The sequence below is a fragment of the Sphaerodactylus townsendi genome, linkage group LG02 (genome assembly GCF_021028975.2).
Source record: "Sphaerodactylus townsendi isolate TG3544 linkage group LG02, MPM_Stown_v2.3, whole genome shotgun sequence".
NCBI lineage: Eukaryota > Metazoa > Chordata > Lepidosauria > Squamata > Sphaerodactylidae > Sphaerodactylus > Sphaerodactylus townsendi.
The window spans coordinates 90,526,376-90,553,389 of record NC_059426.1 but is presented as its reverse complement, the minus strand read 5'-3'; the positions used below and the strand labels follow the sequence as shown (position 1 = coordinate 90,553,389).

General features: G+C 40.2%; 1 protein-coding gene across 1 annotated transcript in view; it reads left to right on the top strand.

The window, feature by feature from the left end:
* GALNT18 (polypeptide N-acetylgalactosaminyltransferase 18) overlaps positions 1 to 27,014 on the top strand; it is a 362,912-nt gene that overhangs the window by 208,038 nt on the left and 127,860 nt on the right. Inside the window, exon 3 of the mRNA XM_048484426.1 lies at positions 7,918 to 8,084. Coding sequence (XP_048340383.1) covers positions 7,918 to 8,084 — 167 coding nt within the window. The remainder of the gene's footprint in view (positions 1 to 7,917; positions 8,085 to 27,014) is intronic.

Below are 27,014 nucleotides of genomic sequence, written 5' to 3'. Positions count from 1 at the left end.
ATTAAAATACAGTTAAAATTATATTTAAAAAGTATTGGCTTCTACTTTTAATCCCCCATTTATTTATTTATTTATTTATTTATTTATTTATCTCTCCCTTCCTCCCTCTTTTCATTTTCGTTTTCCTTTTTTTGGTACAAACAGCCTATTCAAAATTGGTCAGACCAATGAAAATCCAGTAAGGTGGTAATACTTGAGTGGAATTTGAAATGTTTATTTGGTTCATGCTTAAACCTGCTACTATGGTTGATTCTGGTTGTATCTAAGCCACTCATGAACATCATAGCGTATCCTGAGGAGAGTGTATAGTCACATTGTACATGATAAATTTTATCCAAATTGAGCATATGCAATATTCAAGGACTGTATATATGAGAAAAGTAGGAAATCAGGCATGAAACTGGGTTTCTGTAATGCTTTAGACTGAAACCAAAGCACTTTTGCCAAGTCTAAAGGTTATACAACTGTTTCAGTGTTATATTATTGCATGTCCATTCAAGTACAACATCCTGGGAGGAAGACGATCTTGAAGGCTTTTCTTTCAGATCTGCATGGGTGCACATGCATGCACACACACACCATACCAGAGTCTATATCCTTTATAATAAATTACTAGCTATACAATTCTATGCAGAGTTACTTCATCCTACTGATATAATGAGTTTAGGTTGGAATGACTTTGCATGGGATTATACTATAAAAAGTTTAGATTTTATTCCCAAATTGATGCAGGTAGAAAGTGTGTAATTTGCTGAGGGTCTTACAAGTAGTGGTCTTACAAAGAAAATGTATGATGACTATATCTTTCTTGCTACATCATTTTGGGCATGATAAAGTTAATGCATTTTATTTTTTTGGTGTCAAGAAATCATACATGCTTTCAAGCATTTTATTTTTTGCCTAAATCCAACAGTTAGATGAATATAAACCCATTGATTTCAAAAGATTCTGTGCTAGTATGGCCATAATTTTTCATGCTCTAGGAAAGTTAGCTGCTGTGAGCCTGGCTGTTAAGTTGGGAAGAGCAAGATTCTAAATCCAAAAATAAGAATGTGGAATGGATACATTATTTAAATGTTATATGATAGGATTAGGTTGCCAGCCTCCAGGTGGGAGCTGGAGATCTCCCAAGTGACAGATCAGTTCACCTGGAGAAGATGGCTACTTTGGAAGATGGACTCTATGGCATTATACCCCATTGAATTCCCTCCTCCCCTCCCTAAATCTCCAGGTATTTCCCAACCTGGACCTTGCAACCCTAGATGGGATATATTAAACCTTTGAAGTTAGCATCTTGATTATAAATCATTAAGCCATCAATTGTCAAAATTCATGGCAAAATATAAGGAACTCTGTTCAACACAACGAAAAATACAGTCCATTGGGTTACAACAGTTATTATTACTGACTGCTGTCGGGATGTGTGTGTGTGTGGAGGGGTGTGCCTGCATTTCTGCATTCACCTGCTCCAGAAGAGATTCCAACAGGAGATGGGCTTTTCCCAGCCTCACCCAGGAATCCCAGCGAGAAATTATAGGGAAGGGAGCAAGTGTGAGGCCATTCCTGGAAATGCAGCAACATCAGGGGCTGGCAGGCTCAAGGGTTGCCAGTTCCAGGTTTGGACATTTCTGGAGATTTGAGTGGAGATGTAAAGAGGCAGGTTTGGGGAGAGGAGGTTCAGGGGAGTGGCCTTAGAGTGGTATGTTATGATGTAGTAGAGTCCACCCTCCAGAGCAGGCACTTTCTCCAAAGAAATTGATCTCTGTAAACTGGAGAGCAGTTGTAAGTCTGGAAGATCCTCAACCAAACCTGGAGGTTGGCAACTCTAGCAGGCCCAGACAACAGGCAGCACATGGGAACAAGCCAGACAAAGATGATGGCAGCATCTGGGGCCTCCTGGGGCCAGTGCAGGCAGGCTGAACAGCCTCTTGGAACCTGAGAAAAGGACAGGGCAAGGCAAGGCAGCAGAAGGAAGGGCCCAGCCAGGGTGACTATTGATCCAAATTCTCTTCAGTCACAAGGGGTTCACCCATGAGGAGAGGGCATTGGGTAAGGCTGGAGACAGCCCAATCATTTATCAGGGATGGTCCAGGAGGAAGGGCCAAATCAATCCCACAAAGCCAAGGGCGAGGAAATTGGAAGAAAGAGACACAGGATCAGAGTGAAGGCAGAACCCCCTCCTGCCCTTGTTTGAGGCTCTTCCTGGGGAGGGCCCAATAAAAAGGAAATACTTAAGGGTGCTGCAGCTCTGGACTTTGTCCCAGTACTGATGGAGCCACACAATTGAATAATTATAGCACCAGGATCCCCACTACTCACTCCAGGTCATCAGCAGTGTGGTTACTGTACAGTTGTCTGTATATATATTTACGTTAGCATTTTAAAATATTATTTTGATACAAAATATTTTTAGTATAAACATTTACCAATAAAGGCTTATTGAATTGAATTGAATTGAATTGAATTACCAATAATAATATTATTATGTTAAACCCATATACATTTATAACTTCTGATTTACAGGTGAATTCACAGTACAGAAGCCCAGTGCAAAGTAATGGGTTTAACTCAGCTCGCATTCTAGTTTTAAATTGATTTCAAAACCATCAATAACTGATACTGAAAGAACAGCAATACTGACAGGCAATAGTGCCATTCTGATTGATTCTTCATATAAGTATGTATATTTATTTATCAATAACTTTATATTCTTTTTTATGTTGCAATCGTGAGCATTAATTTTTGTTGGTATAAGGTTGCTGCTCCTTTTCTTAACAGTAAAGTATAAAATGTTACTTATGAAGAGTTATTCTTTCCTACTTTTTGATTATCTGTTTCTCAGAATATCACAAGTACATCCTTAAGAGATTGTGTGTGTGCGTTCCTTTTTTCTCATTTCAAGTGTTCTTATCAAAGCATCAACATTCCTATATCATTGATGGTATACTGTTTATAGGAAAAATAGCAGTTTGTACTTTTGAGAGGAATTGACCTGTGCAGTTATGGGCCACTGTAGTTCCCAGTACAGTTAGCTCTTCTACATCACAGGGATTAGGGGCGTGGCACCCTCATGATCTGGAAATCAATGTTTAAAAAACTGGCCCTCTCTTCATACCAGAGAAGAAGGAGGAGTTTGGATTTATACCCCTCCCCCTTCTCTCCTGTAAGGAAACTCAAAGGGGCTTACAAATTCCTTTCCAGTCCTCTTCCCACAACAGACACCTTGTGAGGTAGGTGAGGCTGAGAGAGTTCCAAAAGTCAGAAATGACATACACAGCAGTAGTTCATCTCATGAGTTTTACTGTGTAGTAAATTACTGTGTAGCCATTACAGTGCAGTTCTAAGCAAAAACTGGACTCAGAAGACTTAACTGGACTCAGAAGAGTAAAATTCTGCATAGCATTGCACTGTAACTTCAGTACAGTATGCGATTCCTTGGTAGAGCAGAATCTTTCATCCCAAGGAGTTCTGTTGTAAATTCTATTTATAGCACAATGATGATACCTTCACATCTCAGTTTAAAAGCACTGGATATAAAAAAAACCCACATACCCAATGACGGCAGTCATCCAGAAAATTTCTGTTATCAAGGATCAATTTATCTGCTATAAAGACTTCTGCTGCGGCGTTATGAAACAGTGAGCTATATTTGGCTTCTCTACTCTCTATGGAATCTTTATTAGTAAGAATTTTGCATTTTTTGTTGGTCATCAGAGCTTAATTCTTGGCTTCCCTTATATATAGACTAACTTTATGGATATTTGCATAAAGAGACTTGCTGAGACAATTCTAAGCAAAGGATTGAAACCTTACTCATTTATTTTGCATGTTTTTATACTGCCTTTTTCTCAAGCAGTGAATTCTACTTGCCACCGTTTTATCCTCACCTTTACCCCATAAGGTCAGTTAGGCTGAAAGAGAGTGACTAGCTCGGGGTCATTTATGTACAAATCTTGATTGTTACAAAGCCAGTTCTCACTCCGGAAACCTAGCTTCCATCTGTAGAGGTTTCCTGAGAAGAGAAGTTGTCCCTGTGCTGGGACTTTTCTACTCCAAACAGATCTGATACATCTAAACATTACTTGTAGATGAGATAGCATGAAGTCATAGATGTCTTAACACTGGATTGACCAACTACATCATGGGGGAAAGGGCCAGAGACATAACTGGCAGTAGTTTCATGGTGATGTCCTGAGTTTGCAAGCTGGATTGTCTTCTAGGGTTCCCCTAATACTGCCTCAACAAGTTCTGAAAGATTTGGAGGGCAGTAACTGAGGATCGCAGAGGTTGGGGAGGATGTGATGTGATTTTTGGGTGACACTCTAGTATTCTATCTGAAATTCCTATGGGCTTTATTTAGGATTGTCTGGTCTGGCTGGCAACCAGTGGGAGACCAGGAGGTGAGAAAATGGAGGGGGGTTAGGTATCAGCATTGGCAAGGTGTTACTTCAGGTTTTTCCTGGACATTATGCTTAACTAGCAATATCTGGCAACTGTGTAAAACTGTAGAGTTTCCAGGAAATCTTAGAGAGGTGTGATGTCTCTTTTGAGTTTTTCTGGGAAGTAATGTCACACCATTGGCTTGACAGACTTAAACAAATCTGTCACCACTCAAAGAGTAATGGGAAAGAAGAGGCAGGGACAAGGAACTCCTCCAAGGGAGAACAGACAACTCTGTTTTTCTCAGGGTCAAGAAATTGTAGGTTGGGGTGAGAAAATCTCTGCCCCAGGCAGGTAAATATGAAGACTATTATCAGCCAATCTTCTATTCAGCTTGGTGTCATAGACGTTGAGCTGGTAAGTTGGTTCCCGCTGGCCCGTGCACTCCTGCAGGTACGTGTTGTGCCTTGCTAAGCAGGTAGCAAAAGCCAATTCCAGAACGTAAGGACCCCATACGGGCAAAATTTCTGAGGCAGGCTGCACATTTTTGAAGATAGAGGCACCAGACTTTCAAGGTGGCTCCAAGAGGCATTGAGTTATAGCATCCAAGCTTGATGAGCTTTGCTTCTGGAGTGGGGGGGGGGGGAGAGTTGAGAGAGTTCTGAGAGAACTCAGCCCACAGACTTTCATGTGCAGGAGCGGGGAAACAAAAAAAGCCTTTTGGGAGCCCATAAAATTGAACCCCCAGAAGCAAAGGTCTCCAAACCCGGATGCTATTACCAGGAGGCCCTCCTGGAGCCACCCTGAAAGTCTGGTGCCTCTATCTTAAAAAATGTGCAGCCTGCCTACACACTCAGAAATTCCCCATTGGCTACAATGGAGCAAAGTCACTGCAAAACAAAGAATCTTGGGCAAATTTCTTGGGGTGCCTGGAAGGGGTGTATTTTTAATGCTAGTGACACCAAAATTTCAGGGTATCATCTGGTAACTATTCTTATGATACCACCCAAAGGGGGACCAAAGTTATGGTCAGGGGGACCAAATGTTATGGTCCCTCAAATGGGTAGCCCCCATCTCAGGTTAGCTCCCATTGAAAACAATGGGGATGGAGCACCCCCTTTGGGGGTCCATAACTTTGCTGCCCCTGAACCAAATATCACCAAATTTGGGTGGTATCATCAGGACAGTCTGTGGATGGTACCCTGAAATTTTGGTGCTGCTAGCCTTACAAATGCGCCCCCTGCAGTCCGGAACGTGAAAAACACTTAAAAAATTTAAAAATACACAAACGCCCCTGAAATGTTGGCGTCCCCCCACGTGACCAAATGGGGGGCGCCCGGGGACATAGGGTACCCCCTGTCCCTAGGCAGGAACACCACTGGGGCTAAGAAATGGCAAATGCAGTTCAATGTAGCAAAATGTAAAGTGATGCACATAGGGGCAAAAAATCCAAACTTCACATACACGCTACAGGGGTCAGTGCTATCAGTCACAGACCAGGAAAGGGATTTGGGCGTCTTAGTTGATAGTTCAATGGGAATGACAACTCAATGCATGGCAGCTGTGAAAAAGGCAAACTCTATGCTGGGGATCATTAGGAAAGGAATTGAGAATAAAACTGCAAAGATTGTCATGCCCTTATATAAAGCAGTGGTGCGACCACACTTGGAGTACTGTGTTCAGTTCTGGTCGCCACATCTCAAAAAGGATATTGAAGAGATAGAAAAAGTGCAGAGAAGGGCAACGAGGATGATTGAGGGACTGGAGCACCTTCCTTATGAGGAGAGGCTGCAGCGTTTGGGACTCTTTAGTTTGGAGAGGAGACGTCTGAGGGAGGATATGATTGAAGTCTATAAAATTATGCATGGGGTAGAAAATGTTGACAGAGAGAAATTTTTCTCTCTTTCTCACAATGCTAGAACCAGGGGGCATCCATTGAAAATGCTGGGGGGAAGAATTAGGACTAATCAAAGGAAACACTTCTTCACGCAACGTGTGATTGGTGTTTGGAATATGCTGCCACAGGAGGTGGTGATGGCCACTAACCTGGATAGCTTTGGACAGATTTATGGAGGAGAAGTCGATTTATGGCTACCAATCTTGATCCTCTTTGATCTGAGATTGCAAATGCCTTAACAGTCCAGGTGCTCGGGAGCAACAGCCGCAGAAGGCCATTGCTTTCACATCCTGCATGTGAGCTCCCAAAGGCACCTGGTGGGCCACTGAGAGTAGCAGAGAGCTGGACTAGATGGACTCTGGTCTGATCCAGCTGGCTTGTTCTTATGTTCTTACTGTCCCTAATTAGAAGGACAGGAGGACGGATCAAGCACCCTAAGGTACAAATATAAGACTCAAGTGTAGGAGACAGAAGAAATCCATGCACTCCCTGTTGAGGCAGGAAAAATAAACGCTAAACTAGAGCCCAAGCCTCGATAGGAAGTGACGGAATTCTTTTTCCTACCTCCCTGAGATGGGGTGGAAATCACCCACTAAGATGTCCTCCGCCTCCTTGAGAACTTTGGTATACCTTTCCCTTTGCTAGGAGACCTTCTGGAAACAGAATATTAGAAATAGAATATTGGTACCACTTGTATATTCCTAGGAATCATGACAGTGTTGATTGTTTTGCATAGAAATGTTATCATAGCTTAATCATAGGACATTATTTTTAGATGAAGAGGTGAATTAATTACTGAAGTTTCTATAGCACAGTGTGGGCCATTGTTTTAAAGGTATATAATCTACAAACTCTATTTTTGCCCTTTCACTTAGACAGGAGATTCCTAATCTAATTGGAGCTTGTATGGCAAGAAGAGAGTGGGTAAGTGGGTGGCTCAGCCATGTAATGGCAACCCTTTGAGGGAAATGTATAATAATTTAATAAATAAAAACTTCCTACTATTTCTTAGTAGAAAGTTTTTATTTACCTCTTGGAAAAGCCAATTTAATCCTTTCATTTTAATTTCTTATTATACTCACCCTGGAATCCAGTGGTTCAGAAAATAAACAAATGTGCCTTTAGCTTCAGTCCTCACCGATCAATCAACTAAAGCTTAAACTGATTAAAGCTTGCAGCTATAATTGTAATATTTTGAGTGAGATATACTATGATTAAAAAAATTAATTACATATGCATTCCTATACTCTGTGGATTGTAGAAAAATGTATGAAATTAATATTTCAAACATTCCTTGGCAGGCAGAAGAGACTGCATGGAAATGGCTTGCTCAGTGTAGTACAAAAGTAATTTGTTCAGTTAACTTTTTTTTCTATTTCTTCCCATGACAAATATCAGGTGGTCTTTGGCAAGTCACTGTCTCTATGCTACTGAATGTTGCACAACACTCAGGTCAAACTTGGTGGATGATTTTTCATTCCAATCTAGTGTCCAATCTAGTGTGAATTGTGTCTGTTGTTAAAACATAAAGGTTGCAGCCAAAAATGGTATTTACTGTTCTGAGAAATAAGGAAAGGTAAATATAGACCATAGATTATCTTAAGTCTCATGTGTATTTTCTTAATATTATTATTTTGTAGGTGCAAGAACCTTACATTTCCCAGCAGTCTTCCTGAGGTTAGCATTGTTTTCATATTTGTCAATGAAGCTCTCTCAGTGATTCTACGATCCATTCATTCTGCAATTGACAGAACTCCTGCTCACTTGCTCAAAGAGATCATTTTAGTGGATGACAACAGTAATAATGGTGAGTAGAATTTTCTTCAGTAGTATGTTCCTTAGTCTTCAAGCTTTACTTACTTTGCCGTTGATTACCAGTTTCTACATTAAATCTTGATTAGAACATAGCTCTTTGAACCATTTAAGATGTAGGAAATGTGGAATATCAGTATTTTAATAACAGATATGTAAAAGTGTCTTAAAAGCGCTTACTTAATAATGGAATTTACTCACTGAATGGGGATTCATCAAATCAGAGCACAAATGTATAGTACATAAATTGCCATCCTAGATGGCTTTGGTCTTCATTCAACTACTGCTTCAGGAAGCAAAACAAGCAAATCTGTCAGCCCACATGACTTCCTTTACACTGTACCGTAAAGTATAAATACATTATATTTGATGTTTGGTCATTTGAGACAGTTTTCTCCCTCCAAACCCTATTTGCGCTTTCTTTTTTTATTTATTTATTTGTTCGTTTTGATATACCGTCCCATCCCCTAAGTGCTTTGAGCCGTGTATAGATCAGTAAAAACACAGTTATGTTTAAAATTTCAATTAAAACCATTCCAAAACAGACACTCCAACCTTAACTCCAAAAATCATTACAAATTCAGCATTGCAGCTCATCAGGGCAGCTACACAGTGAGTGTGAGCTCCAGAGATGGAATATGGAATACAGGGGATGGCTGGATTTAAGTACCCAGTTCTCCTTTCCCCCCATTTCTGTCCCTGGCTTATGTTGGTATTGGGCAAAAAATGTTAACTTGTTCAAATGCTTTCCCCAAGCAGCAATTTCTCCTGCAGGGTATCACTTCCATTTGGAAAACAGCGATTTTCACTGCAGGGTATCACTTCCATTTGGAAAACAGCGATTTGTTCTTATACCATGATCCAAATCTGAAGGAAGGGGGGGGGGCAACCTGAAGATTCAAACTGTACAATTCACTTTGCACCATGTGGCTATAGGTGTTGTACTTTCTAAATAAACAAATAAACAAAATAAATTCTCCGATAAATCAAACTTTCTCTCGTTATATGATTTCAAAATCTCAGCAATTATGTATTTATTGTACTTTCAACATATAACATGTATTTTTGGGCTAAAGGCAATCCCAAAAATGAACTTTCAAAATGTAACATGCAATTCTCCCGCAAAAGGCCAAAGCAAGCCCAGAAAGACCCCTGCACTCTCCCACAAAGGCATCCATTTCTTAAAGCTACAGGTAACCTTGTTATCATTTGGAGGAGGGTGGTTAAATCTTCCCATGTATTTTTGAATATATATTTCAGATTTTTCTGCAAATTTGGAGGTTTTTTCCAGTTTAAAGAAATATCTGTCTTGTCTCCCTGTGGCCCCAATCTGGATTTAATAATCTATAGAAGGAGCAAGGACATAAGTAAGGGGGGGGGGTGTCCCAGGTTAAAAAAAACCATTACATTTCCGAAGCTCCGTCCCCCCGTTTGTGTTTTTTGTATTTTTAGTGTTTTTTTTTCAGTTTTGGGCCTGTAGGAGGCACAGCTTTTAAACTAGCAGTACCAAAATTTCTGGAATTTTTTGGAAGACACTCCTGATGATCCCACCCAGGTTTGGTAAGGTTGGGTTCAGGGGGTCCAAAGTTATGCACTCCCAAAGGGGGTGCCCCCATCCCCTATTGTTTCCAATGGGAGCTAATAGAAGATGGGGGCTACACCTTTGAGGGTCCATAACTTTGGACCCCCTGAACCAAACTTCACCAAACCTGGGTGTAATCATCAGGAGAGTTTCTTAAAGATACTCTGAAAGTTTGGTGCTGCTAGCTTAACAATTTCACCCCTGACAGCAGGCATCCCCCAAATTTCCCCAGATTCTCCTTTTAAATCCACCTTCTTCGGCGTGGATTTAAAGGGAGAATCTGAGGTCCCCAGTTTAAACATTGAAAGTGATGCTGTTTCAGGGTGGGGGAGAATCTACCCCAAAACAGCATCATTTTAACTGGGAACCCCAGATTCTCCCTTTAAGGTAGATTTAAAAGGAGAATCTGGGCTCCCTAGTTTAAACACCATTGAAAGTGATGCTGTTTGGGAGTGGTTTCCAGCATCACAGTGGGCGCCTATGGGGAGCATGCACAAAACTCAGATTTTACACTGGGCTCCATTTTCCCTAGCTACACCTCTGCCTGGAGGGGAGGGCAGAAGGGACTGCTGGCTGCTGGCTAGAAGCCCAACTGGTGGGGGGCAGGGGCAGCTGGGGCAGGGGCAGCTGGGGCAAGTCCCCGGCCTTGGAGAGCTGCTTTTATAAGCACTGAGGCTGGGGCAGGTAGAGGCGTGCCCCCCTGAACCCACCCCATAAAAAAATCTATACCTATGTCACTGAGAAGGAGCCATGTTGAGAATTAAATACATTGGTTTTAAAAGCTTTTCCCCACTTATTTTTGAGGTAAGGTATTAATTACTACATTCGCTTATATGAATATATTGGTTGTCTTGATGTTGATGCTGTTTTCTTCAGACTGTTGACTTTTATTATTTGGATTTATATTCTACATTTAAATTGTTTTAGTTATTAATTGTTTTAATTTGTTTGCATTGTAACAAAACTAGGAATTATTGCAAATAAATCACAATGCGTTAATATGATAAATACAAAATATTAAAAAAATAAATAGAAACCAATTTGCTCTTCCTGAAATGCCATAGCAATGTGGCATAACAATTATTTTGAATTATCAGTCCTTCATTTGACTGATTTCTTGGCCAGGATTATAATGAGTGAAATCACTGTTTTAAGATGCCGTACAACTATTACAAGGAGAGGCCTGGTATCTGTACAATTAGCAATTTTTGCAGAAGCATTTCGTTTAGCATCACTAGCTTGCTGGGTGATCTATAGAAGATTAAAGTGACAACTCCTTCCCAAGGACTTTCTAGTCTTCACCAGAGATTGATGGTATATCAAATTAAAAGAAATACTGCAACATTATAAAAAAGAATGTTCTTATATTCTTTGAATATAATTATTTCTGTTTTAAAATTTCATGTGCATTGTATTTATTGACTGAGTAAACTATGTGAATCACATTGAACCTCTGCCTTTGCTATCATCATATACCAGTAAGTGGTGATAATTATCAGTGCTATATTTATTTGTTAAATTATTCATATCTTACATATTTTGACTCCTTGGAGGACTCAAGGCAGCTTCGCACCTTTCATCCTTGGGTCCCATCACATATTCCATTTTCAAGTGGTCTTGAACCAGCCAAACATTTGGTTCATCTAGAAGATCAACTGGAGCACATACTATTCTAGGGGATTCAAATACTTTCTGCTCTAAGGAGTTGCTGTACTGTGCTTTCCACAGTTTCCTTCTTTATCACTATTACATAATGCCTGTTTCTGCCTTTAGAAAAAATTAACTCTGAAATCTGTTCTGTCCATTGGATGGGTGTAGTGGGGAAAATGTGCTACAATTAAATCAAATAAGCTTCTTGTACATTTTTTTTCCTACTACAATTCTGCATATCAAGAAAAAACCCCTGAAATTCTAGCAAAGTCACATAGATAAAAATGTATGGACACATCCAGGGACACACAGGGAATATGGTTCAAGTGTGTTCAGATCTAAATTCCCTGAGTACTGTTTTATTTTATTCATGATTGCTAGACTTTTTCTGAAAACATCTTCATGGATCATCATGGAGGGGAAACCACGCAGGATTAATGCACAACTTAATCAGTTTATTCTAGGTTGTAAGCTTTGCAGAACACTGAAATGATTGAAAATTACCTGTAATTGAGTAACAAATAGGCAGACCACGAGAAGAAACAGTGAATTAAGCAGGTTGCACAGTGCTGTGCTGGGCCCAATGAGGTATCTATTACTGCTAGAACCTTAATAAATGTAGGAAATTTGCCCAATTGATAGCTGCTCAAACTGCAAGAAAAACACACTTGGGAACACTGGGTTGAATCCAGGATTCTGCTTGTGAAATGAATTTATAGAAACCTACTTACTTTGCCTTTCCCTCTGCAACCCTCTTCCAAAGTGATAGCTAAAGGTTGGGGACTCTATGGAACAAAATGCCATATGGCACATGGATTGTAATGTAACTAACATAGGAAATATGCTGAATTTTTTGTGTGAGCTTTTGCTTGCTCCACTGGCACAAGAATTAAGTTGATGATTGAACTTGCTGCAGCCCGAAGCTTCTGTAGGATATATGGGGGTGTAGGTGCAGAGACTATAGATGAGAAGGCAAGAAAAATCCATTATCTTCTCAATTGTACTATTTGCAGAAGGCTGGTTCCAACTACTGCCTCTTAATCCAAACTCTTAATCCAAACCATTTTTTAAATATTTTGCCAAGCTCTTTTTTAGTTTTGTACGTATCAGTGCTCCTCCGTACTTTTGTAAACCAATTGTCCATCTCCTGTTGCAGTTTTTTCTCCTGAAGGATCCTTACCTGAATTCAATATGCCCACACACAGTAAGGGTTGTCAAAATGAACTTGAAAACAATGCCTCTGTTCTGTGTTGACTGTGTGAATTATTTGTTTCATACATTAAATCTATAAAACTAGGAAATGAAAATTTAATTCTGCAAAAAAAAAAAATTGGGACTGTGAGTTACAAACATCATTGTCTACAGATCTTTAATTTTGAATGATGCTCCAGTATCACAGTGCATTTTATTGCTATAACCCTGGGATCTAATACATGAAATGCTGATCATAAATGTCATTTCATACACAATCTAAATCTTTTGTGCATCCCAGATTTGTTTGTTTAATCTTTTTAGGATGCTCTGCCTCAATTTGACTTCTGCCTGAAGACTTCAGGGGAGGGAAGGGCAGAAGTGTGCAAGTCTAGTACTGTGAAATACTTTATTCTCTGTGAAAGCTGCTACTGTGCAAATGATGCACATGGTAGTCTACATTCATGCCTCTCATTACAGTTTCCAAGAGAGGGGGACAGCATTGGATTGCTTCTGAAAGGATCTGTTACCCCTTTAAGGACAAGTGCTCTACAGTGCCATAATGGCATGTAGCGATGCTCAGAAATCAGCCAGTTAAGCTCACTTTATGTTCCCCAATGGTGATTAGGCAGCCAATAATAGGTGGGCTGTTTGTAACCTATTGGTGTGTATTCACAAGGATAGGCTACTTGCAGCCATCAGAAGCCAACTGCCAACTGATGAGGGAGCAGCTAGAAGTCAGCTTGCAATACATTCTGTTTCTAAGGGAATTTTACTCAGTATCAGCAGATTGGCCGGGGGGGGGGGGGGGGGGGGGGCAGGAACAGGAGTCAAGTTCTGGCTGACCAGTTGAAGTCTGGTTCTTTTGATGTCCAATTCTAGAAACATTGCTGCTTCCTAGGCTTCCTAACATGCAACATGTGGGGGAGGAGAGGGTTTGATCAGAAGGCTAGCTGATTTCCCTTCTCCCCATCCTGATGTTACTGTTTTCAATACAAACATATATGTGATTGGCTCACAGACTGGTTGTCAATATGAAATAAGAAAAGTGCGTCTGTCAAACTGGCTGAGAAATTCATGTTCTGATGGTGGGTATCTTCGCCTTTGTTCGTTAAATAGGGATATTTTACAAAAGGGCATGATTGTCTTTGGGTCAAACTAGATGATACACTTAACTACAAATTGAGCCAGAATTTATCCAAAGGTTGGATTGGTGCACATGGAGCCCCCAGTAGATCAAATAATACTTCCAGGGGCCATTTTAGGTTGGGGAAATGGTGCAGGGGGAAGTCTGAAGTAACTCTTCTCTTCTCTCATGCCATGTTCTTGATCCAAATCAAGCCCTTGGGGTTCTTGGGAATTTAGTTTCCTGCACCTGCTATCTATGATGAGAATCAAGTTAGGGAAACTTGACTCGTCGCTGAACGTATTGCCTAGTTTGTCTGAAGGAGCTTTCCTGTTCCTGATACACTCATTTTTAGCACCTGATTCTAAAGCTGGATCAGCATCTTCTATAATGTGAATCCTGACAGATTTCATGCACATTTTTATCATCCCCAGACTATGTCAACATTTGTAACTCTTGTGGCACCAAAAATAATTCCTGAAATAAAAAAGAGTTCTTACCAGCTGGGTTAGTAGTACTGATTTAAACTCATGACCTAACTTGCTCAAACTAGATCTGAACAACAAAAGGCTGTGACCTGAACTCTTATGAATTTTTAGGCAGAAAAGGTTCAATAAGCATGCAGTTTTGGTTGGAATACAACACTTAAGGGAATATTAAACTGTTCATGCCATTTTCCCAATGCAGATCTTTCCCCTCAAAGCTGCTGGCTGCCCCATGTTGAAATGCATACAGGTACTGATATGGTGCTTATTTATTTGCTCCAAAGGACAAATAGTTTGCCTGGGAACATAGCCCAAGGGAATAGCATTAAATCCTATCATTTCCAGCATTTCAAATATAAATCAACCCCCCACCCCCCGCCGCCTATATCTACTTTTATACTTAAAGGACACAAATCACATAGTGGTAACTCAAGGTTTATGATAGTGTGGATCAAACTTCGTAAATTATATATACCTTGGCTCATTTTATGGATGGTTCCTCTATGCAGAACTCTTTGACCTATGTAAATTACAGGCCTGTTATATATTACAGACTAGTCTTTATCTTCTGGTAGTCCCTGTCCCCAGAATTATCCAGCTGTGCTCAACAAAGGCCATTACTTTTTCAGCTCTGATCCCAGCCTAGTAGAACTCTCTGTCTAATGCCCTTGAGGGATTTAGTTCAGTTCTGAAATTTGTAGTTTTGGGGGAAAAACAACAATATTCCACCATTGCAAAAATTCCTGGAGCATGTAAGAACTAATATGGTTGCTATAAAAGAATCATTAGCTTGTATAAATATGTAGAGATATCTCAGTAGGTATCTTTCAGTAGAGATTTTCCACAGGGTCTAAACCATTACCTGAAAATTTGGCTTTGAGTTTTAGCCATTGCAGATAACAAAGCAAACCCTGCAAGATTCTGAACGAATCAACTCAAGAGACATTGGGGAGCAGTCCTTGGTGATGGCATGGCATCACTTCCCAGGAAAACACAGAAGTGATGCTATTCCTTTCTATGGTGATTCCTAAAGAGACATGATATCATTTCCAGGTTTTCCCAGAAGCACTGTCACACTGTTGTCCCAACAGCTTTTTTAAAAAGTATCCTACTACTGCTTAAAGTGGTGGTAATAAATGGGAGGTGGAATCAACATTCCCCACCCCTACTGGTTCATTGCATTTTTCCCCAAATTTCCAATTATAGTTTAGAAGCCTCCAATTAATCTCCCTTGAAGCCTTCTCTTTTTAAAAACAAATGTTTGAAGTGAGAAAGCTGTGAAGATATCATACTATGTATGTCATTAAATAGCAAAAAATAATTTAATACTTACACAAACTTGGGTCTTCTGCTTTAATGAAACAATTTAGGTTGTTTTATGTAAGCATTTCACCTGTCAGCTTTTCCTTCTGAATTTTGATAAGCATAATTTGCAAATGATAATGTTTCCACTGTGTTTTAAGAGGTTTATTTACAATTCTATGCTTTAATCCCCAAGAGTAATATAATATGTCAGAAATCAGACTGAGTTTATGCTAGGTACTGGCTATATGCCAATCTAAGTAAAACACTGATCAATCAGGAATAGTCTCAGTCCTGCAGCACTCATTGAACAGTCTAAAAGCCTTGAAATCCCTGATTAAAATTGAAATAGAATAGTTTTGTTACTGGTGTTTATAGTTTTCATATTGTTGTCATGGTTTTGATGCTGTGTATTTCAAGATAATGCTGTCCAGATAACCTGTATGTTTGGGGAGTGGGCCCCAAAAGTAAAATTACAGGCCTGTTATATATCAGGGGAAAAAACATAAGAGTGAGGAGACCAATTTTTGCACAAATTGCCCAAAGCTACTGCATCTGTGCCATCTTCTAGTTATTGAGATTGCTCCAGCACCTGAGGGTAGTATATACATACTGCTTTTTGTTATGTTTTATTATCTTGCCTGTTCTATCCATGGTTCTCTTCTCTATTTTATCCAAACAACAACCCTGTCAGGTGAGTGACTGAGAGAAAATGACTGCTCCAATAATCCAGTGAGTTTCATGGCAAGGAGGGATTTGAATCTAGCTCTCCCCAGTCCTTGTCCAACACTCCAGCTGGCAGGCCACATAAAACATTATGAATATCCATGGGCATTATCTGCAAGTCATGCAAGTACATACCTTTGAACACAGTTGTCTTTATATGTGTATGTGTGTATTTTTTTTCCAGGTAGGGGTGAATGCAAAAATGAGACAAATGGAAACTTTCCATTGGCTGCAAATTCCCTTGTTATCAGAGTACCATATGCTCTGCTCACTTTTAAGGTACTTATTTTAATGTGGACAAAGCTCTAGAATTCTTCTGCGCCTATAAAAATTCTTATACTGATATTGATAGTCTTGTCTTTTAGAAATTTCAGAAATGGAATCAATCAGTCAGTGTGGGGATAGTGTCCTGAAAACAATATAGTCTGATAAAAGACTTGCTAACAGTTCTAGAAATCCACCGCAGCACGGACAGCCTCTTCGTGCTTTGTGTCTTTAGAAGAGCACAACTATTAACTGATCAAATATTTATGTATTTAATATTTGGATGTTAAAATAAGAATCACAAATGAAGATTTGCCAGATTATATGATACAGTGTTTTGTTATTTGCAGCTAGGGTTGCCAGCTCCAAGTTGGGAAAAAACTGGACATTTTAGGGGCCAGAAGAAGACTGGGTTTGGGGAGGGGAGGGACTTCAGTTGAGTAAAATGCCATAGAATCCACCTTCCAAAGCAGCCACTGTATCCAGGTGAATTGATCTCTGTCACTTAGAGATCAGTTGTAGTCCCAGGAGATCTCCAGCCATAACCTGGAGGTTAGCAATGCTATTTACAGCAGTCTTTGTTTTCACCTCTCCCATTCATTGTCATTTCATTCTGCACCATTTCTTTCTCATATACTCTTGAGTCCCATGCTTTCTCACCTATTCACATGTACCGCAATCCCAGCTCCCACCACCATCCATTCATGCTACTCAGTACCAACTTTTCACACACATTACCTACACAATACTCTATCCTGGTTTGTCTCCCACTTCTACAACAATCTCCTCTACATGTACAGACTGTTCTTTACTAAACAGCTAAGCAATCTGAAAAATTGCATGACATTTCACCAGCTGGACCAATGACTAGGGAGGACTAATTTCCTATCAGTTGAAGCTAGAACTCTAAACTTGAACTTTCTTAATTCCGAAGAACTTGGTGTACCATTCACAACATGCTCCCACTACTGATGAGTTCCTCTTTGAATTTTGCTGCATGCTGAAATGAAGTATTGTTATTTGCAATTGTCAGTTGAGACCATCTTGATGGAATTACTAAGTGTTATCAGTTCTCTCACAATACCAACTGCTCCATAGCTCTAGTGCTCTTATAATGGCACAGCCCTTTGGCTTAGTGCCTGTCTAATAATTATTTAATGCTTCAGAAGTTGCCATCTTACATTTAGAGACATTCGTTCCAATCAGTAATAATATTAATTTGCATATAGTTGAATAATTGGGGGGAAAATAAAAAGCCATGGAAAAGAGAGGTGCAGACAGCATTGTGTTTTATGAAGCTGAAAAAATGCTATATACCTAATCGGATTACTGCTTGAATGTGAAGAAGCTTAAATATGTTTATACAGTGAAGTCCACGGTTTGTCAGGCTTGCGTTCTAGGGAGTGATTGTATCTTTTATTACTCGATTGTTTTTAGTAAAGACTTTTTTCCATTTTCAGTATCTATACTGTGCATAGTTGTAAAACAGATAACATTCTGATTGATTCTTCTGCATTCAAATAATAAAATATCAAAGTATGAAGATAGAAGGAAGATATCTAGTCAAATGTTTTGTCACAAGGCAGGCCCATCTACACATAGATGACTATATAGATAAATCCACTTCAGGGTCAAGTTCATACTTCAACAGCAGCAGTGTGGCATATCTATCAACAATTCACAGATGAAGCAGGAAGACTCCTGGGTATCAGTACATGAAGCTACAGTAAAATTTGATAGCCTAGTAGTAGTAGATCATGAGGAGGCCTGCATAATCAAATGTATTAAATGTATGAATTAAAACTGCATGCTGGACAGTAGCTCTAGATGATGGACACTGGTAGACATATACTATGTGGAGTTATGAACTATGTGGATGGTTGCATTATTTAAAGGAAATTAGTCCAATTGTACAGCTGAGGAACACTGTGGCACAACAGTGTGAGATTATCCAACATGGATGGGTGTATAATAATAAATAATAAAGTAGCTGTAGCCCATGACTCCATGGGCACAAGACAAGGTTTGCTCCAATGAACAGATTCTGAACCTACAATTGAGAATTCTTAAAAAGCAGATGCACAGAGGCAACCTCTATAGTTTTCTTCAGCAGAGTTGCCAGCTTTGCATTTGGAAATTCCTGGAGATTTTGGCATGTAGTTTGAGGAGGGCAGGGTTTGGGGAGGGGAGGACAGGACAGGAACTCAGCAGTGTAGAGTCTATCCTCCAAAGCAATCAGTTCCTCCTGGGGAAGTAATCTATGTAGTCTTGAGATCAGTTGTAGTTCCATGAGCTCTCTAGTTAAGAACATAAGAACATAGTTCCCACTTAAATCACAGAATCATAGAGCTGGGAGAGACCACAAGTCCAATCCCCTGCCATGCAGGAATAGACAAAGCACTCCTGACAGATGGCCATCCAGCCTCTGTTTAAAAGCCTCCAAAGAAGGAGACTTCACCACACTCCAAGGCAGTGAATTCCACTGTCAAACAGTGACAGAAATTCCATTAAGAAATTCTTACTAAAGTTTACTTGGAATCTTTTTTCCTGTACTTTGAATCCATTACTCCTTGTCCCAGTCTCTGGAGCAGCAGAAAGCCAGCGTGCTCCATCTTCAATACTACATTCCCTCAAATAGTTAAACATGCTTATAATGTCAGCCCTTAATCTTCTCTTCTCCAGACTTAACATACCTAGCTTCCTAATCCGCTCATAAGGCATGGAATGCAGACCTTTTACCATTTTGGTGGCCCTCCTCTGGACGCATTCCAGCTTGTCAATATCCTTGAATTGTGGTGCCCAGAACTGGACACAGTATTCCAGGTGAGGTCTGATCAATGCAGAGTAGGAGAGGGTACTATTACATCCCTCGATCTAGACACAATTGATGCAGCCCAGAATTCCATTGGCTTTCTTGGCTGATTTATCACATTGCTGACTCACATTCAGTTTGTGGTCTAGTAAGACACCCAGTCCTTTTCACATGTATTGTTGTCAAGCCAGGTGTCCCCCATCCTATATCTGTGTATTTCATTTTTTATTCCTAAGTGTAGTATCTCACATTTATCTCTGTTGAAAGTCATTTTGTTAGTTTTGGCCCAACTCTCTAATTTTTCCAGTTGAAAGTTGGCCACCCTGTTTTGCAGCTATAGCAGAGGCTATCCCATGCCTCAGCTGGTTCTCATTCTGGTCTTTTGATGGACTGATATTGCATCTTTTTCCCATCATTCCATCCCTTAAGTCTATTTCATTTGCAGTCTATGATCGACCATTTTAAGACCTCTTTGCCTCCATATGCTTTCCTAAATCCTTATTATCTACCCCTATTTTTCTGGTCTGTCTCACCACAAAACTACCTCTTTAGCCATTAGCCTCCTAACCATTGACCTAATCATGAAGCTTACCCATCAGCAAAAGACTTGCTATTGCTACAGTTTCACCAGCTAGTGAACATTTCCTTGTTTACCTCACAGCACTCCTGTGCTGAAATTTCAACCACATAGCATTTTGTGTGGGTGTCATGTGGGATGTTATGAAGCACACTTTGAAAAGCCTATGATAAGAGCATGAAAGCTCATCTCAGCACATTGTCAGAGGGCATGAAGCCAGTTAAGTATCTCTGTGGTCAGCAAGAAAGTAATCTGCACCAGTTCAATACTTTCTGGAAAAAAATGGTATATGATCTATGCAATAGCAGCAACACAGTCAGAGCTAGGAAGATCTTTAGAAAACAACCTGTAGAGTGATATCCAAAACTAAATAAATTTGAAAAGGCAAATTCATCCTCTGAAGATGCCAGCCACAGATGCAGGCAAAACGTCAGGAAAAAATTCTACTAGAATACAGCCATGCAGCCCAGAAACCAACAACACCCCTGTGATTCTGGCTGTGAAAGCCTTTGACAATACAAATTCTTTTACGTTACATAAAACCTTACATAAAATCTTTTGAACTTGAATTTACCCTTTCTCCATTTACTTTTCAACATCTATTCTTATCACTTGTGCTCCTTTCAGAATCAGGCTAAAATGCAAAAGGGAAAGGGAAGGGTTTTTTTAAAAAAAAATTGCCAAGTCGTCCCTCAGGGGAGACTGAGTTAACAAAATGGTTTATTGAACTGTACTTCATTTCATGGCCATAAAGTAAGCATACTCAGAGATGTACTTGAGTTACTATTTCGTTCCAATAAATGGGATACATGGCTTAATCAGTAGAAAGCTTTCTACCTAATGGAAAGTACTCCAAGATAATATTCCCATTTCATCAGTAAGTATCAAACTGAGTTTAATCAGCTGTAGATTACTGCACAATAGCTCAATCATTTTTTAAAGTGTAGTTGAAGATGAAAAAGGTACCTAATTAAGATTGCAGTGGGGTATAACTGCTGGTAGTTTTAGGACAGTAAAATATTTGCAAGAAAGTTTGCAAATCTTTCATTTGCATTAAATAACCTATGACATTCCTTGAAGGAAACAATAAATAATCTCAATTTTCTGCCAGACTTGTTTGGTTATGTTGCATATATTTTGATTCCCACCCTCCCTGACAGGAGCACAGAGACTTATTCTGCTGTTGGTTCCAGAGAGACTTCAATTTGAGAAAGCTCCAGAAGATCTTAGTGCCATCGCCTTTGTTGACATGACATGATTGACTGCTTTATAAGACAGCACTATGTTTGAGATGCTGGGGCAGAGAAAGAAGCTAAATTCTGTCCTATGACGTTTTGCAGATTCAGGATAGTAGATTCAGGATAGAAAAAGGAAATACTTCATAATTATTGTATGGAATTCACCGGTACAAAGACCCTTAGTTTAGATGGATATAAGAGGAGAATACATTTATAGATAGGGTTAATAGGTCTCTTGGTAAAGCAGAAGACTTCCTGCCAATCCATTTCATTGTCTGTTCTGCTCTATAATTTGCAAAATCCTAGGCCATTCCATGATGTCTCTGTCACCTTAGAGTTGGCCTGTGTCTTCATGTTCTGTTCTATAGTTCTATAATTATTTCTCAGCATAGTAATCTATAGGTACCCAGAGGGTCAATTATAAAATATGCAGACCTACCTTTGCAGATCTATCCTTATGAATATGAGCAGTGGCTTCCTGAGCAAAAGACCGTTGTACTTTTGTTTGATCAGGGCCACATTTGTAATGAAAATACATCAGTAAGAATTCATTTAGAATTATATAGCTGTTAGAATTTTCTTTCATCCAAAAAGAGAGAGATAAAAAGGACATTTATAATTCCCCCTAGAAAGAGATTTCTGAGTCTGGAGTGCAGTCTGTTCTGCTATGTGACTTAACATTTCAGGAAGTTATTTAATATATACTAGATTAGTGGCAAGGTACATTAAATACTAAATTATATAAACATAAAATCTGGCCATAGTATTACTAAAAGTCCTGAGGGATGTAGAATACAATGACTGTGACCATTGGAGTAGTTTATTATAGCTTCAAATGGCTCCAAAGCATCATTTAAAATCTCACTGTGGCATCATGGATGATACAGACTTCTAAAGAAGACTTATGTCATTTAAATACCTAACATCATCCTATTTTATTTCAAGAAAAAGTGAAATTTGGGAAAGGATTTTTCAATTTTTTTTAAATTTCTCACACAAGAAGACAAACCAACAAAACACACTAATATATAAAAAAGTAAAAAATCAACACAACTCAGTACAGCAAATAGTGACTTTCAGCTATCTCATCTTTGATTAATAGTTAATTCTAGATTCATACATATAATAAAAATATTAATTCAATTGATTTTTCTTAAATGTCTGTGTGTAATTACACTCTACTGTTTGCTTTAAATTTCAAACCCTGCCACTACTTCTCTATTTGAATTGTCTTTCAAAAGGTATTTTGTAAAGGATTTCCAGTTTTCTTAAAAATTGTCCAAACTGTTATTCTTAATGATGTTGTCGTTCACCTTTTCTACATATTCTGTAACTTTCAGAATCCAGTCCTGTTTTGATGGTGTCTTATTGCCTATTTGTGCATTAGGAGACCTTGCTGCAGTCGTCATATACATAATCAAAGTTCTAAATAGCTTAGGAAATTCCTCTCCCAGAATTTCCAACAAAAGAGCCTCAGTTTTTGTCAAAATTGTTATTTTCTTTATGAAACTCTTAAAACAACCCCCTCATAAACATTCATTATTAAAACAATTTTGAAAAGTTAAAAATCAGAATTAAAAGACATACAAAACAGTTGAAAAAAACCTTAAAATACTAGTTAGGAAGAAGGGTTCATTGCTAAAGAAAATGAAAAAGATTCCACCTGCTCATTTTCTCTTAGTCTGAAATCTGAGGATTTTATTGTTTCTTTCTCAGGAAAGAATATTTTCTGAGAGACCAAAGCCTTCCTGGAGTTATCCCGCATTTCTTTATCATAACAGCGTGTTGCCCTCTTTTGAGTTTGTTTTCTCTTTCAGGATTTCTCATGTCAACTTGATTCCTTGGCTTTCTCATGTCATTTTCTATTCTCAGCACTTTTGTTGGAAGTGGGGGTTTTCAGGTACCTATTTTGTGTTAAAGTCTTTCGGTATATTTTTTTCTTTCAAACCCCATGGCTGTATACAGACCTAATGGCTTTTAGAGATGTCCTGCACAGTTGAGCTCTGTTAGCATTCTGTGTCATTCAATAGACTAGTGCTAGTTAGGTTAGCTTTAATTACTGTTGGCAGAGCTGGGCCCACTTGTTAGTGGAAGTGTTGGTCAAGCTGTTTAGGTAGGGGGAGGTCGGCTGAGCTATGGGGGCACCAGCTTTGGGGCTAGGGATCCCTGTGTTGTTGGGACGGGGTAGATATTGCCGGGCGGAGCTACGACTCCATCTGTTGAGTATCATCAATGGCTCCCTTGAGCAAGGAGTCTTCCCGGATGGGTTGAAGGAGGCAGTGGTCCACCCACTCTTAAAAAGACCATCGTTAGATCCGGGTGATCTGGCCAATTACCTCCCCGTTTCGAATCTTTCGTTTCTGGGGAAGGTAATTGAGAGAGTGGTGTTGGAGCAGCTTCAAGGTTTTCTGGATGACGCATCGGCTTTCGACCCCTTCCAGTCCGGCTTCCGTGCTGGGCATGGGACGGAGACTGTTTTTGTCGCTGTCACAGATACACTTCGTATACAGCTTGACTGAGGCGGATCGGCGCTGCTGGTATTGCTTGATCTTACCGCAGCGTTTAATGTGGTCGACCACGACCTTTTGACCCACCGCCTGGCTGTCTCTGGAGTGCAGGGCACTGTCCTTCAATGGATTGTCTCGTTTCTCCGGGGTCGGACTCAGCAAGTGAGGCGTGGGGATCAGGCCTCCCAGAAGTGCCCGCTTCACTGCGGTGTACCCCAGGGGGCATTACTATCCCCGCTATTATTTAATATCTATATGCGACCCCTTGCTCAGCTGGTACGGAGTTTTGGGCTAGCTTGTCATCAGTATGCGGATGACATGCAGCTCATTCTGTTGACGGAGAGGGGAGCAGTCACCGCCCCTGTGACTCTACAGCATTGTCTGGAGGCGGTTGCTGGTTGGTTGCGACAGAGCAAGTTAAAACTGAATCTATTGAAGACGGAGATCCTTTGGCTTGGCCGCGAGGGAGGGGGCGGGATTTTCCAGCCGCCGGTGTGGGGAGGGGGTCACATTGGCGCCGACCCCCTCCGTTCGCAGCCTGGGGGTCCACCTGGATTCATCTCTTTCAATGGAGACCCAGGTGGCCCATATAACCCGGTTTGCCTTTTTCCACCTTCTTCAGGCCCGGCGGTTAGCTCCCTTCCTCTCCCAAGCGGACCTAGCCACAGTGGTCCATGCAACGGTCACCTCCAGATTGGACTATTGTAACTCGCTCTATGCGGGCCTTCCCTTGCATCTGATTCGGAGACTAAAACTAGTCCAACATGTGGCGGCACAGTTGCTTACAGGCAGCGCCATTTGGGAACACATCCAGCCTGTGCTGCGCCAGCTGCATTGGCTCCCGGTAGAGTTCCGAATCATTTTCAAGGTGTTGGTGCTGACCTTTAAGGCCTTACGTGGCTTGGGACCCTCGTACCTGCGAGACCGCATCACCCCATATGTCCCTACACAGCCTCTCCGCTTGGCTGAGGCCAATCTTTTGGTGGTCCCTGGCCCCTCAATGATGCGGCTGGCCTCCACACGGGCCAGGGCCTTTACGGCTCTGGCCCCGGCCTGGTGGAACACTCTTCCACCAGCCGTCCGGGCCCTGCGGGACCTTGGGGAGTTCCGCAGGGCCTGTAAAACGGAACTGTTCCGCCGGGCCTTTGGAGGGACCAGCCACTGAAGGTGCCCCCCCTTCTTTAGCTCTTAACACCTGAGTCCTTCTATCTAATAGGACTCGCCGTTCCCTCCCTCTTAGGGGAGGATTTAAAATTAGGGTACTTGGATGCCTCTTATTATCCTACTGCTGTTTTTAAAGGTTTTAACCATATTTATTTGTACTGAGATTCATGTTGTACACCGCCCAGAGCCCCTTGGGGATGGGACGGTATAAAAGTTTAAATAATAAATAATAAATAAATAAATGTGCCCCATAACCCCTTATGCATATAATAGCTTCCTTAAATAGCTCTTGGTCACTGTTTGTCTACTGAGGTATTCTTTCACTCAGTTATAAGAATATAAACTCTAACACTAAGCTCCTTTATTTTTGTCCAGCCTCAAACTTCTACTGAAATGTATTGCTTTTCTGTTTTAAGAAACACATTATCAAGTCAATTAGATTATTTTAACGCCTTAGTCCAAAGATCCCATTATTTTCAAAGTATGACTAACAATTTACTTGAAAATATCTCAAAACACTTATTTTATTCAAATCAGTCATATTTCTTTTCCCCATAATTTTATGTTGTGAAATTGGATGTTCTTTTTCAAGTTCCAGTAGAAGGTACCATGGGTATTTCTAAGGAGGTTCACTACAAAGCTGGGGATTTCATACCTGAGTGACATGTATATCAGTAGCATTATCTTCTTTTCTCTTCTAGAAAACAAAACTCTATTCGTATTTAGAGAAAATTATGCCTTGGTAGGATTGATTGCTATGGGCACAATACTCCAAAGGTTTTGCTGTCAATTTCTGATGTCAGCTCCTTGTGTAAGACCTGCACAAACTCTTGTTGCATATGGTGCACTGGCTAAAATCAATGTTACTTTAAAATGTTTTCCATCTTCATTTAAGGTTTCATGAGTCTGAAGTACCATGTTTTCAAGGCAACATTAACTGTGCAGATTGGTACAATGATGTTCCAAACTGAAAGAATTCCCTCCCCCATGCAGTTGGACTGGTCAGCCTACAGTGCCTATTATCTCCCTAAGTTCACAAGTGGCTTGCCTGCACTAATCCTGTCATAAGAGTTGGTTACAATGAACCTTAACAACCTGTTACTCTGCAACAATTAAAGCACGTCTTGTTTCCTAATTAGCTCCAAGTCCTAATAGTTCCGGTAGGTAACTGATAGCCTGTGATGTAGCAGAGATAATTTTACTTAAGAGTGCGGGCTGGTTGATCAAAAGCTGAGATACTTTCTACTCCATACCAGGTTGTCCAAGCCTCTTTATCGGGAAATAATTGATGTCCAACTGGAAGCTAATAATAAAACAGCATGTCTCCCCTCTGACCCCTTCTGTACATGGCAGTGTCCAGAACAAGCACCCTATCACATCTGAATATCCTTACTGAAGCTTGCTGAAGCCTAAGTTGACTAGCCAAAACCAGCCCTAGCAATAGAACTATTGGGCTGGTATCTCCATTTTATAAAAGCCGTGCCAGTAATAGCAGATTCTCTTGTAGGTGGGATCCTTCCTTCCTGTAATCTACAGAATCTTGAAATTTCAGAGGGTTTATTTATTTATTTACTTCATTTAGGACCAGCTATTCTCACCCATAGTTTCTTACATGGTATAACTTGTCTTCTGAATAAATTTTGTATGCTAGCATTTTTTTTTAAAAAAACCATTTTTGAAGTGTCACCTACATATGCATTGACAGCCTCAAAAGATTCCAGATTTACCTGCCTTGGTAAATCTGAATGTACCTGAATTCTAAAAGTGTTTGAGGAATGAATGATGCTATAATGTGTCATAATCTATATAGTGCCATAATTGTGAGGCTTTTATATATCCAGGTATATGTGCATCACTGATAAGGGTTCCTCAAAGTTGCATGCCTACAACAGAGGATATCATGGGTTGAATTAGTGGCATAACTATTTGAACTAGCAGTGTATAAAGGTTATTTGTTTAAAGAAAGGATGAGCAAAAGAATAAAGGCCTTCTGAAGTTGGGAGCCAAAGCTACAAAGCAAGCTACTACAGCTCTGTCACAGCAGGCAACTTTAGGGCCTGAGAGAGAGACTGCCTAGTGCAAGAGAGAAATGGAAAGCTGAAAGATAAAAAGGCCCACATGGTTACTGCATGCAACACACTACAAAGTAAAAACTTCAGTAGTTTAACTTCACTCACACAGTTTCCAGGAGGCTGGGTCAGTATCGCACAAGACGATTGCTCATGAAAAATGTTGCAAAGCTTCACTCTGTGAATGAAGTCAGGTTTCCCTCTTAACAAGCATACACAAATGGTTTGGCAG